General features: G+C 46.3%; 1 protein-coding gene across 1 annotated transcript in view; it reads right to left on the minus strand.

The window, feature by feature from the left end:
* The window catches only part of ZDHHC14 (zDHHC palmitoyltransferase 14), a 718,799-nt gene extending 695,579 nt beyond the window's left edge, over positions 1-23,220 (minus strand). The window contains exon 1 of the mRNA XM_078648637.1: positions 22,456-23,220. Coding sequence (XP_078504763.1) covers positions 22,456-22,715 — 260 coding nt within the window. The 5' untranslated portion in view covers positions 22,716-23,220. The remainder of the gene's footprint in view (positions 1-22,455) is intronic.
* Positions 23,221-23,476: the final 256 nt, after the last annotated feature.

Raw genomic sequence — 23,476 nt, forward strand, 5'->3', positions numbered from 1 at the left:
GCCTCCTGGGCTACATCAGCTACCCTGCGTGAAGGCCGCCCGGGAGCTGGCTGTCGGGGTCCTGAAGTCATATGTGAGTGGGGGCCCTGCACGACCCAGCCTTGGTGGAGCGGACGGCGGTACTTGTAGCCACATTATTGCCTCTGCCGGTGCCAAGGCAAGACAGTGGTGAATACTGGGGCAGATGCGGGAACTGAATCTTGTTGATGACTTGATCAGATGCGGGGCCGGCCTCCTCAATAACGTTGGATAGGGCGCCAGGTGATCGCCGCAGCCCCGGGCCTTGTCGACACCTTGAATTGCTGGAATTTGTGAAGGTACTGGAGAGACGAATTTCACCAGGGGGTGTTTGACATGGCGGCCAGGGGAGATATGGGTGGGTTGTAGCCCAGGTCCTTGAGGGGGGCTAAACCGGTCCAATCCAACAAACTGGACAGGTATACCATGCTTAAGGGCTCTCCGGTGGAAATAAAAAGGGCACAACCGCTGACTGGGAATTCTTTGGCCGTGCCGGCGGAACTAACATTGTCGGATGTGATGGCGGCCATCAAAGGAGTACAGGCTTCGTTGGGACATAAGATGGGGTCGCTAGATGCTAAACTAGATACAGTCACGATAGAGGTCAATCTTATTCGGGCACACCTTGCAAAAGCGAACGAGAAAGTCAAACCCTTGGTCATAAAGACCGCTAGCCTGGTAGGCGATGTGAGCAACTGCAGCGGGAGGTACGTGATCTTAAGGCCTTTCGAGTTTTTATGGAGAAGAAGGTAGATGATTTTGAAGGGAGGGCCAGACGGAATAATATACGTATCCTTGGAGTCCCTGAAAAGGCAGAAGATCCGGCGCCGAACCTATTTGTAGAGGTTGTTATCCTCAATCATCTTAAACCCAAGGGGCTGGGGAATTTCTTTACTGTTGAGCGAGCTCACAGAGTCCCTGGGGGTAGGCCCAAGCCAGGTGCCCCTCCCCGCCCGATGATTGCGAGGGTCCTGAACTTTCGAGACCGGCATGTGATACTACAGGCGGCCCGTGCAAAGAGACCCCTCCAATATGAAAATGCCTCACTCTCCTTCTTTCCTGACTTCACACAACTCGTGCAAAACCAACGTCAAAGTTTCCTAACGGTGAAGAAGAAACTGAGGGACAAGGGATTGCGATATGGAATGATGTTCCCGGTGAGATTGAGAGTAGAGGCGAAGGGGAAGACCTGGTTCTTTGATAATCCTGAGGTTGCGGCAGACTGGATTGATTGTTTTCACCCCACTGAGTCAGAAAACCATGATCAGGAAGTAGGGGAGGACCAGTAGGTGGGAAAGTGAGAATGGAGGGTGGTAATGAGACACTGAGACAATTATTGTTCGGGAAAATTTCTCAATTGAGTTACAGCAATATTAATGCGGGGCAGTGGTGGTCGGGGGGTAACTCTTTAAAACAGGATTCATGTTTGACTTCGAGCCGGGGTGGGCGTATTACATCGATTGTCCTCCCCGTTACTATATTTAGTTAGAGAGTTGATTTCGAGTGAGGGGCGACAGGCACACTGCCAGTTGGGGATGGGCGTAAGCCACATGCAGGGGTGCAGTGAGGGAGGGAGGGATCCAGGGTTTGGGAAGTTTGCACGGTTTGGGGGTTTGGTTGACTTTTGTTGTTTCTTGCATCGGGTGACAGTATTGCAATTAGATACTAGCGGTGTGGGGTAAATGTCATGTACTAGCCAGGGATCGGAGATACTTGTGTTGAGCTGGAATGTTAATGATCTGGGTGATAAGATAAAGAGAGGTATGGTAAATCAGCTAATCAGAAGACACTGCCCAGAAGTCGTATTGCTGCAAGAGACACATCTTGTTGGGAATCGTTGCATGGCCCTCCATAGAGGGGGATATAAACTTGTGGCACATGCTGGGTTTACGTCGGGGTCTAGGGGGGTTGGTATCCTAACAAAGAATTCCTTTCTGCTGAACATTCAAGCTACTTGGTCAGACCAGAGAGGTAGATATGTGGGTATATCGGGGTGACTGGGAGGTAAGACGGTTACTTTTCTGTCAATCTATGTGCCACCCGGCCTCCAGTCCGATGCTTTTAGAGATTTAAGTGCCATTTTTCTGACACTGCCCATGGGGCTATTGGTGCTGGGGGGAGATTTCAACGCAGTACTTGAAGGGGGATTAGATCGCTACCCGCCGCGGGCTCTCCCCACATCGCAGAGATGACTTCCTGATTTCCTTGAAACTCTGGGGTTGGCCGATAGTTGGAGGATACGCAATCCACACCAGAAATATTTTACTCATGTATCTGCCGCACATAATAGTATGTCAAGGTTGGAGTACATATTGATACCGGCTGCTCTGGCGGCTACAGTTAGAGAAGCACGATACCTTGGCAGAGGCATTTCAGACCATTCTCCGGTGTGGTTAAAGGTTGAGGTGGGGCAACCAGCGGTGGGAAGAGTAGCTCCTATAGCGGCGTGGCACCTAAAAGACTTGGCCACTGGATGGGAGATACTCCGGATTTCGGAACGTTATTTCCTAGAGAATGTGGGCACGGTTGACTCGGCACGGTCGGTGTGGGAGGCGTATAAGGTGGTGCTGAGGGGTGAGGTCCTTTCCTTAGTTGCAGGTAAGAAAAAGGAACGCCAGGCAGAATTGACTAGGGTGGAGGCAGAAGTGATAACGTTAGAGAAGCGCGTAGCTGGATCTGTTGACCCGGGTGTTCAACACTCGCTGAAGTTACAACAAGAGGAATATCAAAACCTCTCCAGGGAGCGAGCAATTTCCCATGACCGTGCCGTGCAAAGTCGGGTATATGAACATGGGGACAAGGCCGGCAAGCTGATTGCTTGGTTGGAACGTAAGGAGTAGGCCTCTAGGTTAGTGCCGGAGATAGAGGGGTCAGGATCCGATAGAGTCACAGGTAGTGGCAGATGTGTTTTCTAAATATTTTAAGGAAGTGTATGCCTCTGTGGGAGGATTCACGGAGACTGACAATGGTGAACTGCTCAAAGATATTGGCATGCCGAGTCTTTCAGAAGATAATAGGAACTATCTAGAATCCTCTTTCATGGATGATGAAGTTGCGCAGGCGATTAGAGGCATAAAATCTGGGAAAGCAACGGGTCCCAATGGAATTCCGATAGAGCTCTACAAATTGAATGCTCATAAAATCGCTCTGTTTATCCGGGCCATGTTCCTAGAGAGTAGGGAATTAGGGCAGCTTCCATACGATCAGCGGTGGCAAATATTGTGGTCATTCATAAGACAGGCAAGATTAAGACGACTCCTTCCTCGTATAGCCCTATTTCACTTCTCAATGCTGAGCCGAAGATTTAGGCAAAATTGTTTGCCACCAGATTGGTCAAGGTCATAACAACCCTGGTGCATCCCGACCAATCCGGCCTTATGCTGCGTCGAAACACGGCCCTGAACCTGCGAAGACTACATGGGATCCTGGGTGGCTCTCCAAAGATACTGGAGCCAGCTCTCTTGGTTTCCTTGGATGCCACTATGGCATTCAATAGGGTCGAGTGGGCCTACTTTTTTTGCTGTATTGGCCAAATTAGGCTTTGGTCCGGGATTTATCGGATGGGTTAGACTGCTCTATGCCGCTCCCCTCGCCAGGGTGATAGTCAATAATTGTAAGTCTGCAGATTTTTCCCTTGGAAGAGGAACAAGACTGGGGTGTCCGCTGTCCCCGCTCCTCTTCGCACTAGCGCTGGAACCTCTGGCGGCCTGGGTCAGGTGGGACCGGTCAATACGCAGCTTGCGGTGGACGCCTGAATGGGAGGATAACATTTTGCTTTATGTGGATGACATTCTGTTATACCTCACCAACCCCAGAGCGTCCTTAAGTAATTTGTTAGATGTCCTTGCCATATTTGGCAGGTATTCCAGGTTTGCCATTAACTGGTCAAAGTCGGTACTATTCGTTTTGTCAGGGGCTCCGCCTGTGATTCCACAATCGTGCCCAATATAGGTTGAGCTGGTGGGATTTACCTACCTTGGTATATATGTGTCTTTAGACCCAAAGATGAAGTACGCTAATAATCTGAGGCCCCACTTGAACCGGTTTCGTAAGGATGTGGAACGATGGGAAGCTCTCCCTCTCTCGTTACTTGGGAGAGAGGCATTATTTAAGATGATGGCCCTACCCCGGTTCCTATATATGCTCCAAAACACAATGGATCCGGTGCCACTATCCTATTTTAGGGAGATTGAAGCACTTCAGCGACAGCTCCTCTGGGACGGCAGGCCACGTATAGCCTTTAACAAGTTAATCCTCCTGTGGTATGATGGGGCATCCGTCTCCCAGACTTGAGGAAATATTATTGGGCAAAACACCTTGCAGCGGTGTATCCACATGGTCTATGGACCCCCCGGAGACCCAGGCTATGCTATGGATCGAGAGCAGGCACCAGGTGGTGACATTCTTAAAGCCTTGTATGCTAGACCAGGGAGATTCACATTGGCAGGCCCAACAGCACATGCTGTGCATGTTTGGCACGCGGCTACCAGAAGTCTGGGATGGAAGGGAAAATTGACGTTGGCCACCCCACTATTCTTTTCAGAGAAGCTTGGGAGCTTGTGGAAAACTAAAGGGTTTGATAATGGGACCTCATCGGAATCAGTCAGATTGAGGATATATGGGGAAAAGACGGTGTGTTGGCATTTGAATCTTTACAGAAGCAATACAGTTTGAATGCTACTGAACACTTTCGGTATAGACAGGTTAGGCACGCTCTCCTTGCTCACTTGCCCGGAGGAGCAGAACTTCCGGAGGCTTCTCCTCTTGAGGACCGTGTGCTAGATGGCCACATGCCAGAGAAGACAATCTCCTTGATCTATAGGAAGCTTATAAATAATATGGAGGACCCCTTATGAAAGTGTTGGGACAGCTTGGCGAGCAGACGGACTGGAGTTAGACGACGAGGACTGGGTAGAGGCGGTCTCCTCCCCTAAAGTGGCCACAATTCAGATGAGACTCAGACTGGTGCAGCTTAAGATTTTACATCGGCCATATATCACAGAACCTAGGCTTGTACACATGGGACAGGCAATGAGCGGTGAATGCAGGAGAGGATATGGAGAGCTCGGCATTTTTATACATATCGTATGGCACTGTGAGGAGGTACAGACCTACTGGGCGGCAATACATGATAAACTTAAAGAGGTGTTAGGGGCTGGGCTAGAACCGGAGGCCCGGAGGTATCTATTGAATGTATGGGAACCCACGGATTTGAATGGATATTTGAAGCAATGGGTGACGTTGACATACATGGTGGCGAAGCAAAACATTGCTCAGCTGTGGGGAGCTACTCAGCCGCCCCGAGTTACTAAGTGGGCTGAAGACCTAGATTGGTGCATGTTCAGGGAAAGGGCGGTGTATGTAGCCAGGAGTTGTCCGCAAAAATGGGAGAAGGTATGGGGAGCATGGAATAGTTATCGTGGCGAATGATGTACACCCCCAAGGCGGCAAAGGGAAGTAGAACCACCAGAATCCCTGTGATCCCAAATTATATATGATTGGTAATTGCTGAAGTTAAACGAATGACAATTAATGCCTCATAATGATGTCAATTAATGCTCACCCGATGCTAATGTTTTTCTTTTGTATTATTATAATAAATAGATTTTTTTTTAAAAAGACACTGATATGGCACAAGCATTTCAAAGTTTTTATGCCCAATTCTATAAAGCAGATCACAAATCGGATCATACAATAGCACTCTATCTCAAACGGTCCAGAATCACAACACTCCCCCAGGAGTACGCAGCTGCTCGGGATCAGCCAATAAAAATAATATCCATTATATGGAGCCTGAAAATTGATATGACGGAGAAGCCTGATGGTTTCATTCCACTTTTGTATCAGCTCTTTTGTCAGGAGCTTGCCCCATCTTCACCAGAATTTGCAACAGCTTTGCTGAGATGGGCACACTCACAAACTAAGCGATAGAGGCCGTCAACTTAGTCACACCGAAACTTGGAAGAGATCCCTCCCTCTACCTTACTCATAGGCCCACTTCGTCAATTCACATTAGCTTTCACATTTCTACTGAGATCCATGCAAGCCACCTTAATCTCCTCATGCCGGGCCTCGAAGACCCAGACCAATTTGGTTTTATAACTGACAGAAATGAAAATGACAATTTAGAGGGCAATTCCTCCATATTATAGAAAAGAGCAACATAACCTGTAAGAAAGCACTGTTCCTCACAGTGGATGACGAAAAGTCATTTGATTGGGTCCACTGGTTTATCTCAAAAAAGTTATGAATAAATTAGGACGTGAATCAATTGTAGCTATCAATCTCCAACAGCAATAGTGAGGGTGAACATTGTTCACCCTCAATCCGCCCATATAGAGAAGAATCAGACAGGTCTGAACACGCTCCCCCTCTGCTGCATTCACTATGGGGCAGATTTACAAGCCCGGTGTGCCTCTTTTACGCCGCTGTTGGGTCACGTTTGTGACGCAGCGGCGGTGCAAAAGATGCGACATGGTGCGGGGTATTTACAACGTGACGCATCTCCCAGATGCGTCACGTTGTAAAGCCCTGCGCCAGAAGGAGGCGTTCCATCGCAGGGGGGGCGTTCCGGCGCAGGAACGCCTCCCAAAAGTAGCTGAGTGAAATCTACAAGATTTCACTTAGTCACTTTTGGGCCCATGCTGCGTCAAAACCCTGCGCCTGCTTGAAGCAGGCGTAAGGATTGACGCAGCATTGTGGAGATAGAGCCCCCCCCCAAGCCTTGCTGGAGCTGCGTCGTGCTTACGACGCAACTCCAGCAATGCGCCACTTTCATGGCACAGATGTGTGACGCATCTGTGCCGTTTTTGTCCCATGGTGCGCCTCATTGAAAATGCGGTGCATCCCGGTTGGCGGCGCTGCGGCGCACAATTACTGGCGCATCCCTGCTGATATGCATGGATGCGCCAGTAATTGTAAATCTGCCCCTATGTATGGAGCCGATGGTGGAGAGGTTGAGGAACAGAGAGCGAATCACAGCGGTCAAAATTGTGCCTGACATGCATACACTTAACGTGTACACAGACAATGTCTTAGCTACTCTGTAAGACCCTGTGAGATCCCTACAAGAAGTCATGGGTGAAGTCCAAGCCTTTGGAGATGCCTCAGGCTTTAGTCTGAAATTCCAGAAATCCATCATCCTCAGTGCACTTCTCCCAAAAGAGCAGCAGAACCTTATCAGAGGAGCCTTTGAACGGGCCCTGGACAGAATCACATATTTAGGACTCCAGACAACACCCACGTGAGCTGTGACTTCCAAATTGAACTACACCAGCCTCATTGTGGCAATTAAAAGGGGTCTGGAATCCTTGCAGAATATAGGACTGTATTGGCTGAGCTGCACTACTGTGCTTAAAGTGATAACTCTAACCATGATTATTTTGCTGTTATAGATACTTCCACTCCAACCCCCACTGCAGAATCTCCAGAGACCGCAGGAAACTGAAGACCGATTCATATGGCTTGTGAAAAAGCCTTGGCAGCCCCAAAATAGTGAACGCAGACACCCGGACGAGGGAGGAAGGGTATCCCAAATCTCATTAAATATTACTAACCTGCACTGCTCCACTACCTGGTACAATTACATAGGAGTAAGCCTAGGTGATTTATCAAGCAACTTACTGCAGGGCATCCACATCTGGAAAGTGTCCCGGCTGCCACGGAAACATCATCCGTGGGGTGTATACACCTTGCCAGTGACAAGGTCCACTCTAGCGGCCTGGGGTATGGTGGTAGTACAGAGGTGGGAGGTTGACTACCTTCCCTCATGCCTAAAAATGGCTACCCAGCGTCTTTCAGAGGATCCCGCCTACACCTTTTCTGTACAGCTGATTCGCCTCGGCAACATTACTTCTACTTAAGTGTCAAAAAAATTACAATACTGTTCTAAACCAAAAACATAAGAAAATATTTAAATGGAAGCTAAACAGGTTTCAATTAGTTGGTAATGGGGGCAGAGATGCACATTCATATAAACATGCAATGTATTTTGTAGTAATTTAGTGCACAACACTGATTCTTCCATAAATATGTATGTTGAGATTCTATTTTAATGAGTAAAATATTGTTTTGACCTTCCATCGAATTTTGAACACCAATCAATATTCTGGGGGCACATGGGATTGCTTTACATTTTAAGCCCTCTTCCCAATCACTTTTTATGTCTTGCCTACAGACTTCTACAGTTGTCTTCTGGCAAACACACATGTTGTATGTACCCAGTGTAGACAGAGAGTGTGTTTTGTGTCCACCCCTGGCTCATAATTCAGTTTCTTTCATTTCCATATCTTAGTCCCCTACTCGTAACTGGCTGGCCTTCCTCGCGTTCCGTGTGTGTAAAAAAGAAATGAAAGACAACAGCTCAAACATTCTCCTGCAAAGGAGGAAGCCCCAAACTGAAGCAAAAACCAGAGCACAGGGGAAAAATGTCACAAAGCCCAAAAGCCAGGCGCAAATAGTAATACCGAACCAGATCTGAGATTGTAGCCCGAGGCCTTCAAAACAAATCCAGCCCCTAAGCAGCTTTGAGAACACATCGGGATGATGAAAAACAAACATCAAGCCACACCAAAAAGCAGGGCTGAAAAGAATTCCCCCCTGCAAGGTATCATGGCAACATACATCAGTCATGTATATTTGCAGACTTTTGAGGCCTCCGTGATGCCTGCTGTTATGTGGAGGAGTGTGGCTCACTGATTAGAGCGGCAGACCCTGATGCAGAAGTCTGGCCCGGGACCAGGGTTCAATTCCCGACGCGGCAGGGTCCTGAGCCCAAAATGTCCACGGACTAGATTAATTCTCGCCTCGGTGCCTATTCTAATCATGGGGTCCCACGCTGCAACTCTGGGCAATAGTTGCTTAATCTCCACTACGGCGGCCCACCTGCTGCGGGATGCCTCGTTTTCACCCTTATCTCACAGGGAAAAGCCAGGACGGGTTCATGCCTTCGGGTGATACGTGCGCTATATAAGTCGCAATACATTTACATTTACATTTACATTTACATCCCAAAAGACTTGCCAGGAAAGTGCAGACTGGATGGCGAAGTTTATTATCAATTGACCCCATAATCTCTTAACTACAGCATTGACTGTTACAAGGACATACTGGCATTGTAACCATTTTCAACTCCTCGTCACCTGCAAGGAGTGCGGTCTAGAACTTTCTGCAGATCTTGACAGAGTTTACTTACGACACAAGAGACCCCTCTTGAATATTAAAGAAGGTGACATGACGGGGGTCTTATTAGCTGTGGCCACACTGCTCCCCCACCCTTACAAGACACGACACAACGAAGGACGGTGTACCTCAACAAACAAGTGAACTTCCACCAACCTACCAGGGAACTCCGTTCAAAAGCCCTCTCTCTAGCAGCTACCAAGCGCATCTATCAGGGCAACAGCCGAGGACACTCCTTCTCCCAACTGGCGGCTAAAACCTGCAACAGCCTCCCCTACACCTCAGAGCAGCTCTATCGGTCCAACAGTTCAGGAAGGACTTCAAGACCTGGATATTCATCCAATAGGAACGGGCATCGGAATTCTGCTGCGGGACGCCACAGCGCCTCGAGACCCTCACGGGCTCTACAAATCCTGATGGATTGATTGACAATGCAACCACCTTTCTTGCCCACGTTTTTTTCCCCACAAAATCACGAATGAGTTGTAAGAACAATGACAGAAAACGAGCAAAATATGAAGCAACTTATAGTGCAAAAACTGGAAACCACAATTTAGGGGGGAGAGGTGTGAATAAACCAGTAAATGCCCAGGAACTTAAGAAAAGCGAGTGCTATGAAGAAAGAAAGTAGACAGAGGCAACCTCGGACGAGATGTCTAATCCCAGATCCTTCGCCCAGTGGAGCCTGCATGTATCTGAGCTTTGAGGAAGCATTACAGCACACAGCGAAGCTGCCAGGCACAGCCGGGTGACAGGATATTCAGGGGACGCGGAGACAGTAGCCTAGTGCACAACATGCAATTACTCTTTTGTGCCTTCCATCCCACCAACCCCTTTTTAGTGGCCATTCTGTGGGAGTATAGTGACTAGTGAACAAAAATAGCAATTAAGTAACATTGAAAGTATATTCTTAGCTCTTAAATAACCTTTCATTTCATCTCACTATTTATTGTCTTGACACAGATTGCATGTTTGGGAACAAGAGGGACCTTATTCCCATTTTTTTCGCCCTAAATATCAATGCTTAGCACCTCAATTGTATGAATAGACGAAAAAAAGAATTTGGACATTTCTTAAAATATTCTGGTTGGGTCTGGCACCAAGTTTTCTTGTATACCATCTACAAAGAAAGTAGAAAAAAAGTCACATTTTAAACGTGGGCCTTCAAAATTATCGATACTTCTAAAATTATTAATACTAGTAGCAAAGTAGGGCACAGTGACTTTCCTAAGGTCTGCAAGATGGAGAGAAAACAGGTTTGGAAATTTCTTTCTGTGGAAACCATTTTAAAGTAAATGTGTTCCTAAAACATAAACTTTACTAAATATATGTTGATCGCCCTTAAAACGCTTGTGTACTAACATGAGCATAGCAAGGAAGCCATGGGCCCTGGTGCAAGCAAGAAAAAGTACCCTTTGGCTGCTGTTGGGATAGTAAACTACAGCAATTATCAGGGTTCAATGGGTCCCTTAGGGTTCTGGCTCTGTGCCACTGCACCTTCTTCACCAATGGTAGCTACGCTCACATCCTACTGCACTTGTAATCCAATAGACACGTCTGTACACTAAGATCGGAGATGGTTGCAGGCGTGGCCTGCTGCCAATATCGCATACACATCCCAAGGCGCTCCAGCTGGAGATAGGATAATGAGGCTGTTCGGCCCATAGGAAGAGTCCACCCATCTGAAAATTGACAGGGAAACAAGTATCAGGCAATAGAGGATAGAAGTGTCTTTGTTCTGTGGCTCTGCAGCAAAAATTGCACCAACAGAGACACCCAATCCCTTTCTCGTATGCTCAGTGAGCTGCAAAATGGTGCAGTGATCACCCACATGCGAGTCAACTAGGGTGCTGAATGCCTTCAGTAAGCACGCCCTGCATCAGTGGCTGAGGCGCGAACCATTGGCGAATGTTCTCCCTGGATGTCAATGGCATTAAAAAAGCTGCCTTTGCAGGTCGATGGATGGATTTGGCATAAGATGTAGATACGTCAAGTGGAGCCAACGGTGTCAGATGTGAAGTGACTGATCAGAGTCGTAGAAGACAACTTAGGATGTGAGAAGATATGAGCAAGGGAATGGGGATGCTGAGACACTGAGAAACACACTGTTTGAAGCTCTTAAGTTTGCTATATGATGGGAACCAAGGTCTCTGTGATGGTGCTGACTCAAGGAGACCTCTGACAAAATGATTCACTTACCTTTTGAATCTCATAGATGCCAACATCAGCATCTAGCTCCATGTTTGATCAGTGCATGTATACTTCACTGGAGCTAACATATCAGCGGCGAGTGGTGGAAATACTAGAAAGAGGCACCAACATGGAGGCCATGTTGGACAGCAGTTCCAAATACATACTTATATAAGAAGACAATGGCTGGAAAGCAAAATCACGCCAACATAGAGCAGCATAGATGTCACATAAACAGAACAACCAGAACCGATCTGGAGAAATCCTCAGAGGATAGCCTCCAACATAGAGTGATGCCAATACACTGCATATTGAGTATGGCAATGGTCAATCCCAGAGATGATTAGATAGAAATTGTGTGCCCACGCCTAAAGTGGTTCATTATGAAAGTCTTCCCATCCATCTCCACCTGACCCTAACTTTACCCACTTTACCTCATCTACTGTTAAAAAATATAGGTAGACACAGAAAAGTAGGAGGGCCACTTTCTAAGCAGGCCGCACTACACACCTCCCTACAACCTGTTCATATAAGCATCCCCGTTGTCCATTTTTTCTTATACACACTTCTGCTTCTGGCCTGAATCTGATGGGTGTGTTATGCTTAAATGTTTACGGATTATTTCCCTAAACAAGCATTGTTTAAGTCAAATCGGTCTGGCATTGACCACCAACTTTTGGCTTTGCCAAAGTTTGTTAACGGTTTTCTAAAAATGTTCAAGGGGACTAGTTTTTCAGTGTAAGTGCATGTTGTGCAAGACTGGAATGCCATTACTCACATAGAGGTAACTCCATGGATTAAGTGTACAGACCCTGTGCCCCTTTCTCTATGCTGTGGTGGGTGGAATTAAATTTTGGCTAACACCTTGACAGTCAAGAGAGCTGTCTGAACGATCCTACAAGAAAGCATACTGCACATATAATTTTATAAAAAAACAAAGAGTCTTGGTTACTGCCAGACCTAAAAATGCACAGCCAATATCCACACCGTGAATTTGATGTAAAATCAGATATGCATTAGGTTATTTATTTATCTGAAAGTTGTTGTTTCTAAGACAAGCAGAGATCCCACAGACTGAGCTACCTTCAAGTCAGTCCTCAACAAATGACACCAATACCTTAAAGACACAAAAAGAGGTACTCTGGCAGACTGTATCAAAGAAAACTCTAACCACTGCAAGGAACTCTTCAGCATCCTCAGAGAGTTCTCCTGCCTGTCAGTCAAAGAGAATACAATCTTCCCTACCCAGTAACTCAGCGACCCCCCCTAGAAGACTATTTCCACAACAAGATATCCATCATCTACAGTAACTTGGAACCCCAACCCACCAAACTCTACAACCTCCTCACACCAACAAACACCACCCACAACCCACCGCTCACCGCATGGGAACAGCTCACCACACAGAACACCACAGCCATCATGAACTCTATCCACTCTGGACCCCTACCCCCACCACTTCTTCAACCTCAGGAGCAAGGAAATCAGCTGTAAACTCACCTTCATTCTCAATGCATCCATTACTATGGCTGCCTTCCCTGACGGATGGAAAAACGCAGAGGTCAGACCCCAACTCAAAACAAAACCCGCCAACCCCAGTAAACTGAAGAACTACTGCCCTATCTCGCTGCTCGTCCACACATTCATCAAGAGACTCCACCACATTGGGATACAGGGAGGTACCCTCAAAGGGATTGCATCCTTCCTCACAGGATGAAACCTGAGAATCCACCTACCACCCTTTACCTCAGAATCAAAGAGCACCATTTGCGGCGTCCTTCAAAGTTCATCCCTCTGCCCCACCCTCTTCAACATTTAAATGATGCCCCTGGCCGACAGTATGAGAACACATGACCTCAACATTGTATCCTATGCAGACGAAACCCAGCTCATCCTCTTGCTCTCAGAAGACCCACTCCACCACTAGAACCAACTTTCACAACTGCATGACTAGCGTCGTCAACTGGATGAAGACAAACTACCTAAAGCTCAACACGGACAAGACTGAAGTGCTGATTTTTTAGAACAACACCTACCTGTGGAACAGCGCCTGGTGGCCCTCCGTCCTCAGACCCATACGGACAGACCAAGACCGCAACCTTGGCATCATCCTAAACAGCAAACTCACCATGAAACGCCAGATCAATGCAGTCTCCTCCGTGTGCTTCCACACTCTTCACTTGCTTCCAAAAGATCTTCAGATGGCTGCCCGTTGGCACCAGGAAAACTTTCACTCAAGCCCTAGTCATCAGCCGGCTTGACTACGGCAACACGCTAAAGCAAGAATCACCAGTGAACACATGAAGGGACTCCAGACGATACAGATCTCAGCTGCCAGGTTAATCCCTGACCTCCCCAAACGGACCCACATCACCCCCCACCTCAGGAATCTCCGTTGGCTCATCATCTAGAAAAGATGCCAATTTAACATGCTGACACATACCTAAAGGCCCTCCATGACCAAGACTAGCATACATCAACCACTGTCCAAACTTCCACCAATGTTCCAGACACCTGTGCTCCGCCTTCCTCTCACACATTCCCGGCATCCGCGGAAGCTACAGTAGAGGACGATCCTTCTCTTACCTTGCCGTAAAGTCCTGGGACGACCTTCCCCTTCACCTCCGAACATCAGACTCTCTCCCAGAATTCTGACCGGGACTCAAGACCTGGTTCTTCAACTGATCTCAGCAAGAAACCAGCGCCTGGATACACTTGCAGGTGATTAACCGTACTCTACAAATCCGAGTTGATTGATTGATTCTCTATGCTTGAGTCATCACAATTGCAGCTGTGATCCATGGACATAGGTATGAAAATGCAGGACAAACTCACGTTTTATCTGATGCAACAAGGACAGAAGAAATGCATGAGTGTGGGAACACCAACATAACTAAAATGGGCCCAATATTTTCATTGACAAGTGAGGATACCTGAAAATTTGTCAATCAACTCTGATCACTTTGTTTGTTATTTTCCTGGCAGCTTGTAACCCACTATGGTAAAAGGTGTTGAAAGTTCTAGAAAAACATGGATGGATATTATCTGTGAGAAGGTAAACAGAGACATCAGTCACAATCACCTCAGTGTTTCACTGGGGTTATTACAACTATGGCTGTAATTCTGTCTCTTTGTCGGACTCGCTGATCAGTTTATCAAAGAAGACAGGGCAAACAAATCACCTGTCCAGTTAGGTTTTATGGATTTGCAAAATCAACTATGAAAGTCAATTATTATTAAATGTTCTGAGCTATTGTATGATACATGATCCTCCAAGCAGCACCGATGAGTTGCTGCCTGGTGCATGGGATGCCCTAAATCTACCTTCTTGAGGGTTTTAGTTACTGTACTGTGTGAAGAACGGTGACATTGCATGATGGATGTTAATAGAAAATAATAAAGAGAGTATGGGCTGAGAGGCTTTTAATGGTAATGTAGTGGCTTTAAAATATTCATGGGAAGACAGGTTAAATGTTTTTGATTCTCTTTCTATAAAACATTCACCAGGTCTACAGAGGCAAACGTCTGAGCTCAAGGAAGGGCTGACCTACTTGTACAAAGGTTCCTTGAGTTAGCAAAAACATGTAGATTTGTATAGTAGACAAAAACTAGCTCAGCGTTCATCTGCATATAACGTGCACTGAACTCTCTTTAACGTCATCAGATGGTGAGGGAAATCTTGCTGTACATGCATGATGTTGATGTGGTATGCATAATGCACGACACATTTTCAAAAGTGGGTGAATGGTATGTGGTGGGGAAATTGTTTCAAGTGTTGAAATAACACAATCTAGACACAAGTTGAGATTGCTGGTTAAAAATTACTATAAAACAGTGGTTCTTAGCCTATGGTCTGTGTCGCGTCAAGGGGTCTGTGACTAAATAGAAATTAAATATTTTTAGGGAATTTATAAAGTAAATACTATACTCTACTCGCAGCCACTTGGTGCTCTCCTTACAAGTAACATAATCAAGATTCACCAATTTGCCAATGATATTCAACTCCACTTGAAAGTCTCCTCTGTTTCAGACGGGAAACATCCTTTACAACGCAACTTTTACTCAGCACTACCATTATTACGCAACTATTACAACGCAAGTCATTACAACGACTTGCAATTAAGGGCGCTCTAGGATAGGGAATAGTTTAATTACTATCCAACACCTTCCCTACTATCCACGGGGACTGGAGTTGGAATAGTAAATTAAACTAATCCACTATCCAGCGCCCCCCCAACGCAAGTCGTTGTAACAACTTGCGCTGTAAAAGTTGCGTCGTAATGGCAGGCGGAGTGAAAGCATACGTTGTAATGTCATACATCCGTTTCAGACAGCCAGTGCCCCCCCAAACACCTCTTGCACATCATCCAGATCTTGATATCCAGGCATACCAGAAACTCAACCAAAAGGAGACTAAATTCATTTTATTTGCCAGGAGCAATGAACAAGTTATGGTACAAACTTGGCTCAATGACATGAAGCTTGACAGCTTCAAACGCCAACTTTCACCGAATGCCAAGCCGCTAGGACGGACTCACCATGGACACCAACCTCACCCTCAAGAAACACATTGCCAAAAAGACAGCAAGCATTGGCAAGCAATTCTCTCCTCTGGGGAGAGGATGTAGTGTAATAGCCAGAATTGCCGACTCAGAACCAGGTATGAGTCTCTGCATCAGCTCAACAACTTGTGATTGAGGGCAAATCACTTAATCTCCTTTCTCTTCCTGGATGGCACCTACAGCATGTAAATGTGTTTTTTAGAATAAAGTATGCTACTTTTACTCTGGTGCTCAATTGCTACATAATGGAAAACTGCACGTCACACAGGTTGGAGGGGTGGGAGGTCGCAGGGTAATAGACAACAGGTAAGGATAATCGTACAGATAATTGCCAAACAATGTTAGCTGAAGCAAACCTGGAAACCATATTTACTGTATGCATTTAATTCGGTTTTAAATTATGGGTATTTCGAGCATTAAGGTTTGCAATGCAGCAGTTGACCTGTAGCTGGACCAAATTATTGTGCGGGAGGGGCTCTTGACAGTCATTGTATGACACTGGCTACTCCGCAGACGGGGAGAAGAGGGGAGTGTTACACATTATTGTTGGTGTTCTGGAGAGGAGAACAGAGGGGGAATGAAAACAACCCTGTACAAAGTCATCCGCTTGGAAAAATCCTACTATCTGTAATTTATTTGTTTTAAAGTACCTACAGAAGAATGCAGCCAGTGAAAGGACGAGGGCCACCAGAAGCAGTACTTGGTCCAGGCTCCACTGCACGAAAACGGAGGCCAGGAGAAGGCGCTGACCAGCACGGAACAAGTTTGATATGAGAGCCACGTGGAAGCCAGCCAATGGCAAGTAAAGTGAGGGAGAGTCACAAGGGAGCCAGCCAATGGTAAATAATAGGCGGGTTTTAAGTACCTTATAAGATTTATTTTTTAATACAAGAGGTTTCACAAACCCTGTGCAGATGACACCTAAAAACTTCCTGATCCCAACTATCTTTCGAAATAAAGTCAAACCTTTTCTTTCAGAAAGAGATTCCAGAAGTGCAATTCAAATTCTGGTACTCTTGCATACGGATGATGGTAATCAGTACTCCATGGTCTCCCAGAATTCACACTGGCCATCCTTAGGGGCGTCCTACACATTGTAGTACTTCTCATCCAGGGCCTGTAGAAATATGATCATATCACCACGTCCTGATGGAACTCCATTGGCTCCCCTTGCCGGCCCACACCAGCTTCAAAATCTGCTGCATCATTTACAAAGCTATCTCAACCAGTACCCCCACTTATCTTGCAGCTAAGCTAAACATCTCTGGTGGATTGCAGCACACCCACAGCCAAGACAACATCAGACTGCATACTGAGAAGTGTAAAAAAGAACAAACAAGTCAACAGGCCTTTAACATTAGTGCGGAAAACATCCTTTACAACGGAACCGCTACAACGCAGTACCGTTACGACACAGGTTTAACAACGAAAGTCGTTATAACGACTTTCGCTGGAGGGCGCTCTAGGATAGGGGTTAGTTTAATTTACTATCCAACACCTTCCCTACTATCCACGGGGACGGGTGTTGGAATAGTAAATTAAACTATTCACTAGTAGCGCCCCCCCCAACGCAAGTCGTTGTAACGACTTGCATTGTTAAAACTGCGTCATAAAGGGACGCGTTGTAACGGTATGCGTTGTACTGTCATACATCCCATTAGTGCATTCAGGATCTGTAAAAACATCCTCGTATCCATCAGGACCCATCAACGCTAGTCCAGTTTACGAAAGAATGAATGAATGAAAGGCATTTTTATACCGCGCTAAACTTAGCCCCAAGGGGCATCAAGGCGCACTACAGACAGACATAAAGATCCAAACTCCAATACCAGGACCAAAGGCTATCAGGAAAACAAAAACCTAATATGCCCGAGAGAAAAGACTTGTTGAAAGATGATTCACCTCTTTGAAAAATGCTACATTACAATGTATTAACCATCTACAAACCAGCTTCCTCTACACTCACTTGCTGACCATAGGCTTGTCTTTGACCATGTAGTGCCCCACTTCCGTGAGGCATGGTTTGTACTATAAAAATACATCTACATACAAACATTCGGTTACATTTAAAAAAATCTTAAAATTATCAATGATCTGTGAATGTGAAAGAATTTGAAATTAGAAACTAAAAATTAAGTTATTGCCCGTATCATGATTTACAGGAGCAGCGCAAGTACAGCGAATGAAAACTAGTATAGACGATCGGTGGCCTTAAATGAAGTACTGGTATGCACTGACAAAAAGAGCACACGCACCTGGAGCAAAAAAAAGACAAAGTGGTATATATATAGCCTAGAATATCACTTCTCCTTTAGAAACAAAACAACATTTTGAAAATCTCCAACCTTCTGGTTAAAATTGAAATTTTGATTTTTGTATATTTCATTGTTCGCGAAGTAAAACATTTCTCTCAATTTCTATATTTGTTTAATATATACTTGTTTTCTATATGTGTGTGTGTTGTTTTGAGGGTGAAATAATAGATATATCTCCCAGCACGGATTCAGTGTGGATTCATATAAGTCAAAAGGTCAAAAGCCGCTGCTATAACATATTAACCTATATATGAGAGGTTTTTTTGAGTCATTGGGCTGACCCAAGATTACAATGATCCCAGAATAAAAACTATAGTTTCTTGTTTCCCCTATACAGTAGCCAATTGAGGTATTTTCCTCAGATAATTCGTGGATGCACGAACTTACACTTGCTATCTATCAGACTCCTGCCTACCTACAGTGCCATGGGGCTAACAGCTGCCTCGTCTACTCGTGACCTTCTGCAAGTACATTACATCAACAACGATGAAACCTTTAATGCTAATGCAGCTGCAAGCCTCTCTTCTTTCACCTGCCGCAAGCGCAACCTCAAATGAGCAATTTTGCGACAAGAAGCAACACAGACGTTGTTCCGATCACCACACGTGGACGGGAAATATTAGTCTTGACCACTGTAGCAGCTTGACACAGGCAGTAAAACTCATTCCCTCGCTCAAACAAAGCAAGACAACAGCATTTTAATGCCAGCCAACAGATATCGGGCGTTGCCATGGTATCAAAAGGACAGAATGCATCATGAAACAAAAATATGCCTTCAAGAAACAAACAACTTGGAGGAAAACGGATGTCGCCCCTATAGATTTACGGATGTCAAGCTGCGTTTGTGAACGTAGCCCTATTAAAAAAAGAAACAAACGTTGGCAAGGAACGTGCATGTTTGTGTTGGATAAGGTATGCCTGGCTAGAAGCTGAAGATTTAAGGCCCGCCTCTTTTGCTGCTTCTTGCTGTGTTTTCTTTGCAAACATACACATTTACTTTCCGTTGGTAAAGGGTTTCAAGCAGCACTGTTTGCCTCAGGCGATGCTTACCCACCGGCCAAGTCGGATAAACTGAACAATGGCAGAGTTTGACATGGCTTCCTCTGAGAGGCCGCTGCCCTGACACATTCCTGGGGCTGCTTGACCAGTGTGACCGCGGGGAAGAATGAAACAAGGCAGCCGACTTTATAAGCAAGCCACACAAGCAGGCTGAGAATACACAAATGTGTGCCGGCAGAGTCAATCCTTTGGGGGCATGTGTCTATGCTTCTTGTAGTGTCCTGCAGGACACGTTCTAGTGTCTCAGCAACAGGGCACAAGTCCTAAAAAAAGAAGTGGGGGGATGCTGACGTCACAACAGGAAGTGACGTCATGAACGGTGGCTTGCACCATCAGACTCATGACCTCCCCTCGCTCACCCCTTAGATGAGGAAACATCCTTTACAAGGCAACTTTTACCACGCAGTGCTATTACAACGCAGGTTTTACAACGAAAACCATTACAACGCATTGCGCTGGGGGGCGCTCTAGGATAGGGAATAGATTTAATTTACTATCCAACACCTTCCCTAGTGTCCACAGGGACTGGAGTTGGAATAGTATATTAAACTATTCACTATCCAGCACCCCAAAGCGCTATGCGTTGTAATGGTATGCGTTGTAAAAACTGCGTTGTAACAGCATGCGTGGTAAAAGCATGCATTGTAACGTCATACATCCCTTAGATACGATTGCATCAGAGAAGCCCGTGCGTGAGCAGCGTTCTGAATGAGCTCCGATCTCGCCCCAGAGAGGCCAAAGAGTGAATGTGGGGCTCCATTTGCTCCAGTTATCGAGCTCCCGGTAAAATAAGTGGGGGGACACCGTCCACCCGCGTGGTACCCCGACTCGAGCCTGCTCAGCAAGTACTAGTTTTACCAGCCACTCCTATGAGGGCTGGCCAAACACACCCCACACCCATCCACCACGAGCGTCACAGGTGACATGGGCCTGTTAATAAAATGGCCCGAGTGCACTTGCTTGTGGCTAGTTAAGTAAGCATCGCCGTGGTTTACAAAGTATGTGGGCCTAGAGCCCACGACTTTACACTACCGGCGTTATTATGGGGTGCGAGTTGCCATCTTGTGCCACATACATCTTCAGGACGAGCTTCAACACTAAGCCTGGGGAGAATTTTAATTCATGCGTGAATTTTTTTAAACATTTTGAATGCTACGTTATGCACAATTTTCAAATTTCATTACATTTGGAAATTACATGTTACTTCTGCTCACAGAAGATTGCTTTAGGCAGAACATTTCTTGCTGAGACACTTTGTGCTAAAACTTGTCTTCTGCCGACAACCCGCTAGACTTTGTCATGTGTGATTTGCCGCTGCTTGAAAAAGTCAGGTGAGATACAGTCAAACTGCATTTTGGTTAGAAATTTAAAGAACAGCCCTGAAATTTTGCAAAATATAATGGCAAAAAAATACAGAATTTCACACACCTGTATCAGCAGCTTGCAATAAAATATTCAGCCTATTTAGATGAAATATTCCATTGGCTTTCCAAACGGGTAGAATCATATAATTTGAAAGCTTGCTTACAACTCAAATGCAGCAAATAACAAAACAGACCTGACACCTACACAAAGAAATGGCTCTTGCATGGATCCTGACTCCAAGTGCCAGTTTGTGGCCAATCTCTACACAACCTAACTCATGATAAAGCCTTACAGCCCACTCTCGAAGGCTATTCCGATTGTTAAAGGCCCCAAACCAAGTTGCAGAGAGGACTTATAACAAGCCTGAGGGCTTCAAAACTAAAGGTATAGCTTGAGGCAGAAGGGCTATAAGGCTATTAGAACTTCACACCCACTTAGAATAGAATGTTCTAAATGTAAAAGGGAGAAACAGAAATACAAACATTGGCATGTTTTAGCAAAAGGCTTATATCAGCCATTATAAGCCCGGAGCTATTCCACTATCTTCAATGGAGCTCTCAACATTCCAGTGTTCTAATACTTCACAAAAACACAGTACTGTACATAAGGTAAGTTGACCTAGTCAATTTTAAGGTACACTTCGTTCAAGACTCAGGTCCAAAAGTTGGCTATGTGGGCAATGTTGATCGGGAAAAGGAATGAAAACCTAAATTACTCTACAAAGGACTATGTTTGGTGGTGAGCTACTCATACGTCACTGGGTGGAATTGCGATGAAGAAATAGCTGCTTCCGCACAATGTCCAAAATATCAGCAGCACAGCTTTCTTCCTGTTTCAATTACCGCATTAAGTTCCCCACAACCACCCTTCTGGCCGTCCATCATGAGACTAAAGCAACTACACACAAAAACGGTTGGTAAAACGTAGTCAGCCCAATAAGGGTCACGCATCAATTTCTGCAACCAAAAAAGAAGCAGTACAGATGTTTCTGGAGCAATTCTCCCAGAAAATCTACACCCAGCTCACCTACTGCCCTTTAATAAATGTCATTCCAGACTCGAGGCGCACACAGATCTGGGGCTAGCAGTACACACGATATGAGAATCAGTTGTGCATTCTGCGCTTCCAAACCCATGAGAATGGCTAGATTAATGTTCTGTCCCATACACCCGAATATGCTTCCTTCTAAGGAGGGAACCCAAATTGGAAAATGGGTGATCCAGATGGTGCTCAATGTGAGACTCACCTGGACTATGCTTAGGGTTACGAAATGCCCACCACTGCCCACATTTGGAACTCAACTGTTACTATTGATCTGTTTAGGACTGACCAAACGCCTGACCCATAGGAACCTAAACTGTTTCCGTGGATGGACAAATCTTTTTCAGGTCACACCAGAACACCCGCCCGTTGCAGCATTTTCCTGACAGGAGAAAGTTTAATACAACATTATTCGGGTCTGGCTCCTACACAACCATGGACGCTCTCCACTCACACCCCTTTGGCCAACAGGGTTTCTATGCATTCTCATTCCTAAGAAATTTATGGTGTGATTCTGTAACATAAGTTCAGGGAAGGGGTTAATGTCTTAAATTTCTTGGGTGGTTGGGAAGGTAAGGTACTGTAGTTAGGCCACTTCAAGGCACAGCAAATCAGTTACCATGCTTAATGTAGTAGGTCATCAGACAATTGGTAGGGACCAAAGCAACTAGCAAACAAATGGTCACGAGTCCTTAACAAACCAAGCAAGAGACCACATGACTTACTCAAAGGCAAAGAAGAGTCCACTGGTGAGTAGGACAAGGAGCAGTGTGAGGTAGAAGACGCCGGTCTGCCGGGCCATCATGATCCGCCCGTTGCAGTAGAAGCGGTTCCTCCCAGGAAAGAGCTGCCACTTCCTGCGGGGTGCCGGCGGCCTCCTGGTCTGGGGGGACTCCATGGGTGAGGAGGTCCGCGTGCTGATCTGGCTGTACTCGCACTCTCTCATGGGCCCACCACCTCCTCCTTCTCCAATGATCCTGGGCATGAAGGTTGAGCAATGCCAGGGCAGGGTCAGAAGCGGGGCGCCGAGAGTGCAGCAGACCAGGTCATCCAAGGCCAGGGCAGGGGCCCCCAAGGCTGCTCCATGGAGGACTAGATGACAAAAGAGGTTCCTGCCAAAAAAAGCGATACAGCTGCCAGCGTGGAACCCTGTGCCAAGGGGACTTGACTGTCTGTTCTCAAACTCCGGACACTGCCACTCGCCAAGGGTGCAAAGAAAGCCTTGAGCCTGCTTTTGGAAGAAAAAAAAAGCAGCAATCCGCCCAGAAAATAAACTCCAAAAAAATAGTATTGACTGCCTTCACCGAGAAGTAGAATGCCAAGCGCGGGCTGGCAACAGCAGGAGTGTAAACAGCTTCTTCAAGAGGACTGAAGAGGTGACGAGAGGTGCAGCAGTCACTTAAGAGGTGCCGAGAGGTGCAGCAGTCAGTCACTTAAGAGGTGCCGAGAGGTGCAGCAGTCCCTTAAGAGGTGCCAAGAGGTGCAGCAGTCACTTAAGAGGTGCCGAGAGGTGCAGCAGTCAGTCTGTCAAGTTCAAGGAGGAAGGACAGACCGTCGCCAGCGGATTCGTTATTGATCACAAAAGGTCTCAATAACAACACGTGCACCAGCGCAGCCCTCGGCCGGGCTGTCATTCGGGGCCACGGCTCCCTCACCCACGCCTTTCCTCGGGAGAGCGGTGGGGGCCCCCGTCAGGCGGGGGCGGCGGCCCCAGCATCGGGCTCCCAGGGTGAGCCGCACGGGTCG

The sequence above is a fragment of the Lissotriton helveticus genome, chromosome 6 (genome assembly GCF_964261635.1).
Source record: "Lissotriton helveticus chromosome 6, aLisHel1.1, whole genome shotgun sequence".
NCBI lineage: Eukaryota > Metazoa > Chordata > Amphibia > Caudata > Salamandridae > Lissotriton > Lissotriton helveticus.